The 10,875-nt window shown below is 33.7% G+C and overlaps 1 protein-coding gene across 1 annotated transcript; it reads right to left on the reverse strand.

Moving 5' to 3' along the window:
• Nucleotides 1-1,398: 1,398 nt before the first annotated feature.
• On the reverse strand, nucleotides 1,399-10,875 carry LOAG_09226 (hypothetical protein). The gene is made up of 25 exons (XM_020447890.1): nucleotides 10,770-10,875; nucleotides 10,600-10,694; nucleotides 10,226-10,310; nucleotides 9,969-10,137; nucleotides 9,621-9,793; nucleotides 9,291-9,450; nucleotides 9,105-9,190; nucleotides 8,824-9,005; nucleotides 8,581-8,737; nucleotides 8,125-8,295; nucleotides 7,923-8,041; nucleotides 7,597-7,819; nucleotides 7,175-7,278; nucleotides 6,905-7,000; nucleotides 6,589-6,754; nucleotides 6,303-6,441; nucleotides 6,083-6,208; nucleotides 5,819-5,958; nucleotides 5,572-5,657; nucleotides 5,307-5,413; nucleotides 4,830-5,008; nucleotides 4,519-4,715; nucleotides 3,896-4,133; nucleotides 2,362-3,235; nucleotides 1,399-2,183 (listed from the first exon to the last, which is right to left on the reverse strand). Exons 1-24 carry the CDS (start codon nucleotides 10,851-10,853, stop codon nucleotides 2,561-2,563), a joined length of 3,957 nt encoding a protein of 1,318 aa, XP_020301924.1. The 5' UTR covers nucleotides 10,854-10,875; the 3' UTR covers nucleotides 1,399-2,183; nucleotides 2,362-2,560.

The raw sequence follows: 10,875 nt of genomic DNA on the forward strand, positions 1-10,875 counted from the left end.
CTCCTTTCCCTCCCTTTTTTCCTCCTATTTCTCTCTCTTATCTGATAAAAATTATTATTATTAGTGCGATACTGAAAATTGCATTTCTGATTACTACCAATTTTATTGTTCATTATCTCCTTTTTCCTCTATCTCCCTTTCCCTCTCTCTCTCTCTCCCGTTATCAAAAATTATTTTTATTCCGTGAATTTATTTACTCTGCTTTGTAATCAGGTTATACGACATTTTTCTTATTACTGCCAGAAATTTAACTCAGGTTAGGGTTATTTCGTCAAGTGTGCACATACATTCTCTCTCTTTCCCTGTCTCTCTCTCTCTCTTTCTCTATAGCTAAAGAAAGAAAGAAAAACGGAAAAAAAAATAAGAGAAATATGAAATTAATAAATCGGGAAACAGTTTGAGTTTGAATTGTAATTGTTTAAGGTTATAAAACATTACATCTAATATACATATTTATATTCCATGTAATTGGTATGTTTAATTCATATGTAGTTCAATGTTTACTCGTCAGTTTATGGTTTCTTTTCTTTTTTTTTTGAATTCCGAGAATTCGCGGATGAATTTTTTTTCTTGCCGTTACCAAATGATAACTTCCTATGGCATTCATTCATTCATTTAATCTAAAACATTCGATGTATGTTAACATCATATTGAACATATGTTAATTAATAAATGATTAGTGATAATAAAAAAGAGGATGAAATGATTGAAAGGGGAGAGCAAATAATATATGAGAAATATTTTGGTGATCGTTAATGTATCTCGTTACTAGTTACCGTAGTAATGTATAGGGATTGTAAAATTTGGTTACATGGATTCCGTTTTTTTTCATTTTTTGTTCATAATAGATAAATTTTTATGTTTTAAAATTATTTCAAGATTTTCCACTTCTTTTATATTATGATAAATGCCCTAGTGGTTTAAAAAAAAGAAAGAAATGTTTCCAAATTGTTTTTCTTTTTTATTCGCCTTCCGGTTATAATTTGATGTGTCCATCATCTTTTAATGGTTATCAGTAAATGTCTGTTTATATTATTCACTTTTTGTTTCCTCCATCACAATTCTGCAACTGTTTCATAGAAAAACCCTAATGAAGTGTGGAGAAAGGGAGGAAAAAGTCAGCACCTATAATAGCCTTTAATTTAATCACTGATATTACTAACATTTGAGTTAAAGCCTGAATTAGTCTGTTTTAATCTTCCCATTATTCTTACATGATATAGGGAAGTGTATGTGGGTATGGATTTCACAACTCAAGATATATCTCCTCGAATAAACAGTACAAGTCTTCACGATCTATTTGGTCTATGTGTTAGGTGGACAACTGGACGCTTCTATTATATTCAGTCGATAGCTCGATTACTATTATGGCACGCAAAAGATTCATTTGATGAGAATGATCGCGAAATTTATTGATTTGATCAGGATGGAACAATGTAATATTGTTTCTTGCAATGCAGACACAGAAAGTAAGTTACAAAATGAAACATGAATTCCCTCATAGGGAATATATTTTCATAACAAAGCCTTGCATAAAATTTGTACGGCAAGAAGAAATCTTATTGAGACCATAACGGTTATAGCCTTTTTAACAACACTCATTTCGACTACGTTTTGCCATGCATGTATGAACACAACAAAGTAATACAAGGTCAGTACAGTATTACAGAGTAAAAAAAAAATATAAAAAAAAAAAAAATACGCCGCCACAAGTATCTTCTTTGTCATCCTGCTGACAGTAAACTATCAATCAACTGTTATCCTACTAATATGACATGAAACTGGTACAATTATTCTCAAAATAAGGTAAAGATTTGAATATAATCATCTATCGATTGTGGCAACTGATTTTCCCTTCATTTTACAATTGGAACAATAAATGATTCACAAGAAATTTACTTCTTATAACTGCCTTATTTTTGTATCCCCAAATTTGCAGCTACACGAGATTTTCGAGGCTTTCTTCTGCTCGTTCTGGGAATGTCTGAAGTTGAGGTAGAATTCGGCGTACTTAGAGCGGAACAATTCCTGTTATCCAAATTCACTTCTGGATGGCTTTCAGGTCTACTTGCTTCCTTTGCATCACCTGGTGTAGCTGATCCTGCAGAAATAACAGGAGTATCGTGTCTTTGTATATAGTCCTCCTGTTCAGGTTTCCGTAACAGAATTTTTCTATTTGGAATCTGCAAGGCATTTCAAATTAAATTCAATTACTCAGTGGCGGATATACTGAAAACCGCTTCCTGAAATTTTAATACTTCTATGGCCTAGACTGATTTTATGTCACCAACTATACGGCTGCAAAAAAAGAATCTCAGTATTCTAAAATCTCGAATTGTTAGAATAAATAATATCAACTACCGATTCGGGCGAAAAACATGCTGCAGGCAATCCACCTGTATTACTTGATTCTCCTGAAGTATGCAATCGTTGTTTACTAAGCTGTTCAGTTAGTTCTTCAACAGTACTACCACTTTCCCAGAAAGTTGTCCCTTGCTTTCCATTTCCGGATCTCACCATTTTTTCTGATTCTTCTCGTTCAGTAGCAGTTTCAGTGGCACTAACCTCTCCCACATCCCGCGAATTGCTTTTTTAAGTAGAGTAATTCGCGCAGGCGATGAAGTCTTGGTCTTTTTTCTTGTGGCATTCGCTTCTGAATCCGAGTGGATTTAGAGCTAGACTGCTCTGTAGAGGCTCCTTCAAGAGAACATGGAAGATAATCTTTGGCTTTCACGGACTGACATCCAAACCATGCTCGTGGATATCCATGACGCAGTTTGTGGCTTTTCATTTCTTCACCAGCATCACGAACTGCTATTCCTCCTGTAAACTGACTGCCGATATTTTTATCAAAACCAGGTTGTTTAGAAATGACATTCCTGGCACCACTTAATCCAGCCTGTCCGTAATCTGCATTTCTACTAACAGTGAATTCTGATTGTCTCGACGACCTCCACATTTTGTCGTGATCTCGTGATAATCTATCGAATGTCGGATTTTTAAAAGCTGAGCTTTGCCCTTTAGACTGCAACCCAAAAACTCCTTCTGGCAAAGCATATTCTTGATGTGGATTAAAACCACTGCATAAAGGAATTCCGCTAATACCACCACTTTTTACTACCTTGTTATTAGCTCCTGTCTTCCCAAAACTCATCTCGTCTCGCATTTCTTGTGTACGTCGAACTACATTCGGACTCGATTTGCTTCCAAATGTTTTTCTTTCTTCTTCTAAGCCCTAAAATATTTTAAATTTTAAATTCCCCGATCCATAACCTCGTTATTCCAAAATATTTAATAGGCCTGCTGCTTCCATCAGCAGATCGTTTTATATGCTTAGTTGCTGGCATAATTTTATTTCAAATAAGAATCTAAACGAATCCATGCGTTTGAAAAAGGACGAAGTCATAATAGCACTTGCACCAATTGTGGCAAACGGATACATAGATGCAGTAGATGGATGAAAATGGATAACAGATTAAAAGGAATTAGAAAACTACCTGAAAACCTAATGAACTATTCATGAAAGCACGCGGAATCTAGCCTATGGTCTTCACTTCTCGCTCAGCATTTTTGTAACCTTGTCTTTTGTTATTTTATCACTATGTATAACTCACAACTGGGGCTGATTGGTTAAAAAAGGGAAGACGGCAAAATCAAGCCAAGATCAAAGGTGACTTCCGAATTTAATGATGGAACTACTGGTAGTAAGTAGATCAAGATGCAGACATAAACGGAATCTAGCTATCAAAAATTTGAATGTTAAAAATTTGAATACCAAATGATATTTAAATATCATTATACTTATATTCCAAAATTATCCCATCAATACTAACTATCAAAAGGACTAAGTAAACTACGTTTATGATCTGCAAAGAACAGAAAATCTAAAACTTACAGTTCCCGGTTTGGATATTTTATTTCTAGGAGCAGTTCTAGGAGCTCCAAATGGAATCTGCTGATGAAATCCACTTTTATTCAGGCATGTGTTATGTGGAAAATTCACTGGTTTACGTTTAGCTGTAACTGGGCTTACAGTATGCTCAACGACTGGGATTTCCTTTCGCATTCGTTTCCCATGTGTTATGTTAATCACTGAAGATATCGGCAGTCGAGCTCCACTTGCCTTACCACTTCTAAAAAGTAGTATTATCTTGTTTTTCTCAAATATCTTACAAATCTGAGAAAAAAAAAGTGCGTGATGAATAAGTATAATACGTGTATATGATAACGCTATTACAACTTCAGTATGGTCATTCATCAACATGTCAAGATTCTCAACGTTCAAACCGTTAAACATCTCGTTTAATTTATCAATTCATTAAATGATCGACTAGTATATCACACTTGGCCTTCGTTGGACAACAGACAATACCAGTCTCTCTGCTTAGTTCAATCTATAAGAATGTCCTACTCTCTTTTACCCAGCACGAATCTACGACATCACTAACAAATAGATCGAAAATTTTCTCCTAGATCGAATATTTGTCAAAAGAAAGGAAAAATTAACGAAAAACAAACCGCATAATCTTGCCTCCAAAATATGGTTTGTCAAACAATACATCGATTTTCTGCCCCGATCCTGTATTAAGCAGTCCAATAACAGTACCAAATTCGCCAAATGGTGCTATATGGAGCTTCTTCACGCAAATAACTCGATCCAGTAAACGAAATTCAGTTCCTGGATCCGGCATGATATCTCCTTTACACAGTTCTGTCTAAACTAATTTCATTATTTCAATGATATGGATTTTTCATCTTCCATCCTTTATAATGATTTGCGGAATGTTTTCGTTTTATTACTTTGATTGATCCTGTTTAAAGTAACGTACCATAAAAATAGCACGGGGTTTAACCGCAAGTCGTTTGCAAGTTTGTTTTAGTGTGCTTTTGGAGATAACGATCTGTGTTCGTTTTTCGACTTCCTTCAAAACGCCAGAGTCCACAAAAGTACTGTCAGCTGATTCCAGAGAATCTTTTGGCACAACAGTGTGTAAAAAGTTTTTCAATTCTGAATTATTGTACTTTCACTTCATTAGTATTTTGTTCGAATACCATAAAAACTACACCGACTTTCAAAATGGCATGCATAAGAAAATAAGGCGGTGGGACAAACCAACGATCTGGTTGCAATGTGACCTATGAACTTCATGATCAATTAAAGAAAATAAAAGAATATACAACAATGGTATTGCTACATTTAATGTTTACTTGATAATAGATTATTAATGACAAGTTATAACAAAAATTATATGGAAAACGGAAATCTCTGTAGTAAAGGAATCCTAGTTGAATTTTCATAAATTTACCTTCAAGTTTTGCATTTAATTCTTTTCCATCAAGTCCCGGGAATATCTGTTTGATATGTCCTTGGAAGTTATTCAGTTCCTCAAGATGTGTGAATACTCGGGGATATCTGCAGATACTGATTATGAAAGAAAAAAAAGTTAGTACGAGAAAATCAACCATGATTCTCATGGCGACCCAATGAGGAGGCCGAAACGCATTAATATTAATCCCAATAACTTTAATTTAAATTCAAATTATTTTGATTTTTTCCCGTCCTTTGCATACTTCATTTTATAATTTCGAATCATATCGAACGCTCTTGACGAATACAAGCAATGTCCTTCCGATGAACGACGTGTGAAATCTGGCACCTGAATATGGCTTTATTCATTTAATTTTTCTTAAAATTACCATGTATATCGCTATTTCAAAAAACAATTGCTGTCATAGATTGAAATCTAAGAACTTCAACTAAAATAAATCTGAATTTTCAAGAAATCCAAATTTTAAGATATAAATATAAGAAACAAACAATTTGATTCCTTTTTGTAAATTTCAATCCAAGACCAATATTGATTTTATTCAGCGGAACATTTCTTGATGATATTGAATCGGATTCATTCAGTGAAACATAAACACAACCAGTGATGCGACCAATAACATCAACGGTGGCTATAAATTTTTCTTAAAACTAAAACCGAACGTGATGCAAACAAAAGAAATCGAACAAGCATCGAATAGTGGTAAAAAACAGTTTCAAACAAGTTTATTCCTCCAGAAAAAATCTTAAACTTACTACGCAAAGACCTTGCTACTTCATATATGCTGTACCATTTCAAGGCATAATTGTCATAATTTGCTAAAATATCACAGAAGCTCATATCCACCGTTAATGGGATTTTACACGAAACAGTAAGTGTTCCTATAACAAAAACAAAGAATTCATCAATGAACAAAAAAAAACAAGAAATAGCTTAATAATGACTACTCATTAGTAGAAAGCAAAAGTGCTCTACCTTTCGTTGCTAGATGATTTTCCTTGATAAATCCACAAAAACCATAATATTTACTTTCAACCGAAGAAATGAAAATTTGGGCATTCATTGGATATAAATCCTCAAAGGAACATGCAGAATCCCAATCTTCCAGTGCATTCTGAAGAATTGAGTGATCAGGGTAAGATAATACGGCCCAGATACTGTCCAGAAATGTCTCACTCTATCTCGTTTTCACAGTTCACGTTGCGCCGATCACATTATTACAGAATAAAATAAAATGAAAATAACATAACAACACACTGACCTGTACCACAAGGGAAAGCGACACAGGAATAGCATTGTTAATATCAACATAAGATCGCTTAATTACGACTTTTTGTTCTTCGAAACATTTCCGCGATCCTTGTGCTACTTGAACTAAAGCCAAACCTTTCTGTTCACCAGCATCAATACCTCGCCTTTCGAACTCACTTTAAAAATAGACGTGCAAACTGATTATGTATAACTCGATATGATAAAACTAAACCTCAAAATTTCATGACCGCAGTTTAAAAGCTTAAATATCTCGCAAAATAGCCATAAAACGTAGAAGATTAGTGGCGCATGTTTAAAAAGCTAACTTTCTTCGAGTTATACTGACATAACCACTATACACATTTTGTTCTTCTTCCGACAGACTGTCGCAAATAATTTTTTCGTCACTGGTTTTGATATATCTAGAAAAGAACTGCATTTATGATCGAGACCATTAAACCTTATTTAGCACACCACATTTCCCCAGATTTTATGGGTTGCACAAAGAGGTTCACCAACCTAGGCACCAAACATTTCGTTTAACTAGAAATTATTTTAGCTGTATCAATCAGTGCAATGAATTTGAAAAGGCAAACTTTTCATGGTCAGTCCATATTTCCTGCACCCAAGCCTTCTGAAGCACAGGCCAATTCACATGTACTTCTGTTCCAACTAAATCAAATGCTATCGCCATCATATCCTGTAAAACAAATACAATATTTAGTGTCCAATATTTTCCATTTATATCTAACATTATAAACATCCAACATAAAAGACCATCTGGTCAATAATTATTAACTGTTATTACAATGAAGTTAAATACCAAACACCACTATTTAAATCTTTTTCAAATGGTTCTGTAATAATTTTTGGATTCCTTTAGTTAGCATGATCGAATTCACCCATTGAAGAGGTACTTTACTCTTTCCTGGGAAATCTTTTTTTGACATAGATTAGTCGTTTTGTTTTGATAACTGCTACTTTAAAACTTTATCCGAGAAATCTTCACAAAACGAACCTTTTCGAGTTCTGGCCTCTTTGTAATTCTTAGAATCATCGATTGCTTTTTAGATGGCTGCTGGAAGACTCTGATGTCCGCAAAATGAAGCTCAGCAATATGAGGTATATGTTTCAGCGTGGGGAAGCCAGGAAATATAACACCAAGCTTAACTCCAGGTAACAAACCATGCACTATTTGATTACGTGATATGCGAAATTGATTCATTCCTACTTCGTCTATTCTAAAATATCCATTTATTAAAAAAGAAAGGAACTTTAAATACAGATCCGAAAATTCTGAAAAATTTATATCCAATTTTTTGTAAAAGCGTATGCAACACTTACTTTACAGTGCATTCCTGAATATCAGGAAAAGTATCAGGGAATGTAGATTTCAGAATGTGTGATGATGAGGGGTCATAACTAAACAGCAGATGAGGACCATGTAGGTTTCTCTTTCGTTCCTTTAAAAATTTAATTATTACATAGGTTCAAAATAATCAACTGCTAACTATAAAATAACTAATCAAAAGGATAAGGAAACTACCTCATCAGTTAATAAAGGATCCTTGATAGCCATGGCTTGCAGAAGGCGATCTTCCCTAATAAACGGTATCAGAACAACCGCTTCCCAATCATTCTTTTTGCCATTCAAATCAGTGTCGAATTGCTCCGGATAAAAGTCAATAATTGGACTTTTTGGATCACTCATAAGCTCCTGGATTACAAATTTATGAATATACAGCTAAAATTATAAACTGTTCCCACTGTTAAACTTGAATGAAAACTTTAAGACTGCACCTAAGATACAGCATGCATGGTAATAATGATAATAACCAATATCAAATGCTAGACATATAATATCTGATATATATGACAATACCTATTTAACTTAAACAGATAAATTTTTATTTTTTATGAATACAATTAATCATCAGAAATGAAATTGTTGATAAAAAGGTACTTCTCAGATAGTCTTGAAAAACAATTCTAAATTTATTACTCGATAAGGAAGTGGCAAACAATCAGCACTAGCTGCAGGTAATACAGCCAATAATTGCTCAAATGGCTTAAATGGTTCACTTAAATCAAAATTCATTTCCATTTCAGCAAAATCCGAAACGTCCGATATGTAAGGAGCATAATGATGTGGATAAAACCTGGAAATAAAACAAAGTAAGAGAGTACTAGTATCGAGTCAAATTTCAGTTAACCCAAAAAATATAATGTTTCATAAAACATGTACCAACTCCAACTACAACATCCATGATAGTAGTAATGCAAATTCCATTGAATTGCACGAATGTATCCTTCCGCTTGTTCACGTAGTTCTTCTTTACTTATGTTACTATACTTCATCTTATCGTTATAATAATCACGCTTGTGATTCTTGAAGGCCCGACTAACCACTGGAGTCCAAGATGACTGCTACAAAAATAATTTAAATGGAGTGTGATGTTCTATAAAAACACTAAAAAACATTATGCATAAGTTGTGACAATTAAATGTTTGTAACTTTAAGCTTACATCATAATCATTTTCATAGCTTTCGTCATCTAACAGAGCAATAGGCAGGTCGTTATCGGAATCTTTGTCCAAACCAAAATATCCATCTAGATAAAAATATGTTTGAAATTTAGCAGCGAAACAACTGACCAAAAATAATTAATCAACATGAAAGTACTTTTTGTTCCTATATATCTGCGAACTTACGAGTCATTCTTTTAGCAGCGGTTAAAATCCTTGGACCGGCAATCTCTTCACATTCGTCAGAAGCATTACTGTCCGAATCAAATGCTCCTTTACGAGAATCTTTTTCAGTAATTTCAGTTTTTTCAGCATCAGAAAGGTCGAACGGCTCCAAGTCCTCATCCTGAAATATTCAAATATTGGATGAATGACTATTAAAGGTGTAAGTTTTTAAAAATTGGATTCTGTGTTTTAAATACAGTTACAAATATCAAACAGTGGAAAGTCAGAAGATCCTGACCTCAAATTCGAATTAAAATATTCAAATTCCATAAAAAGCAGTAAAAAACTAACACAGTTTTGCTGATCATTAGGGCCTTTTTTCCAAGCATTGGATATTCTTTTCGAACTGAGATATGCTTCATCATCCATTTGTTCGATAAAATTTTTCCTATCATTTTTTGCAAAATTTTTTAAGAAAATTTCAAAACGCTTCAAATTTAAAACACCCGCTTCATTGATATAACCTGCAAACAATATCAGTACACCTATACTACAACCATTTGAACACATTCAGCATAATATGTTATGCAGAAATGATAGAAAGAATTTCAACCTGTTTAGTCAATGAATGGGTGAATTTTCCTTAAAATTACCAGCTTGACAATTGAAAGTGAATTAATGCGATGAGACCACACTTACCATCCAACTGAGGTAGTACTTCGTTATAAGTAGCGTAAAGAAGCGGTAAAGCATCTTCATGAATATGAACATGAGGGAGGTGAGGAATAAAATCATTACCAACAAGAAAACCCATGAGTACCCAGTCATCAATCACTGACTCCAAATCGTATTCAAATGGCAGTTTTTCCTAAAATTTAAAACCGGATTTCATAAAATTTTCAGAGTGTGCTTAAAAAGTTTTTACAAGTAAGAAACGCAAAAAACGAAAAAATTACCTTCAATGAATGAAATTCCCATGAAAGATATTCTCGAAGCAATGAAAGATGCAATAAATGGAATGTTATTTCGTTTACTCCCGTTCTGAAATTTCGACCAGAATTTAGTGGCAAAATTTTGATATTAATCGAAAATTCAAGCCACCATAATTTGAATTCCAACAAACAAAATAAGGAAATTTTTTGCAGCATAACAATCGGGAAACATAAAACGTAGAAGTAACCGAAAAATTCCAAGCATAAGAGCTAGAAATTTTTGTACAGGCAGTATCAGAAAAATCTCATTGCTCTCAGACCAAAATTTTTATTATCTGACAGTCACACACTAACCACAATTTTCCAAACTGACGAATACATGAAGCTAAAAAACTGACTTATGTTTCCCATTATGATTCCTTTGTCTTCCGAATTTCACTTCTTCCCGCAGTAAAGCAAAATGAGGCTCATGTGAACATATTCCCAGCATTATCTAAATATATTGAAAATATTATAATTATTTTCATCAATTCTCCCATATGCTATTAGAAACTTGAAGGAAACTTGCCAAATCTGCATCAAGACCATAGAGGCAATGTCTTGTGTTAGCGTCATAATCAGAACGACTTCTTTCACTACGTATAAAATCCATTATCTTATGTTCACCTTCTCCA

Source organism: Loa loa (genome assembly GCF_000183805.2).
Source record: "Loa loa unplaced genomic scaffold supercont3.39, whole genome shotgun sequence".
NCBI lineage: Eukaryota > Metazoa > Nematoda > Chromadorea > Rhabditida > Onchocercidae > Loa > Loa loa.

What these genes read in the sequence shown, in the direction of transcription:
- LOAG_09226 (XM_020447890.1), bottom strand. Translation starts at nt 10,853, where the DNA reads ATGGATTTTATACGTAGTGAAAGAAGTCGTTCTGATTATGACGCTAAC. An exon ending in TTTGGAGGCAAGATTATGCG is followed by an intron (nt 4,134 to 4,518) that starts GTTTGTTTTTCG and finishes ACTACTTTTTAG; the next exon opens with AAGTGGTAAGGCAAGTGGAG. An exon ending in AAATATCCAAACCGGGAACT is followed by an intron (nt 3,236 to 3,895) that starts GTAAGTTTTAGA and finishes AAAATATTTTAG; the next exon opens with GGCTTAGAAGAAGAAAGAAA.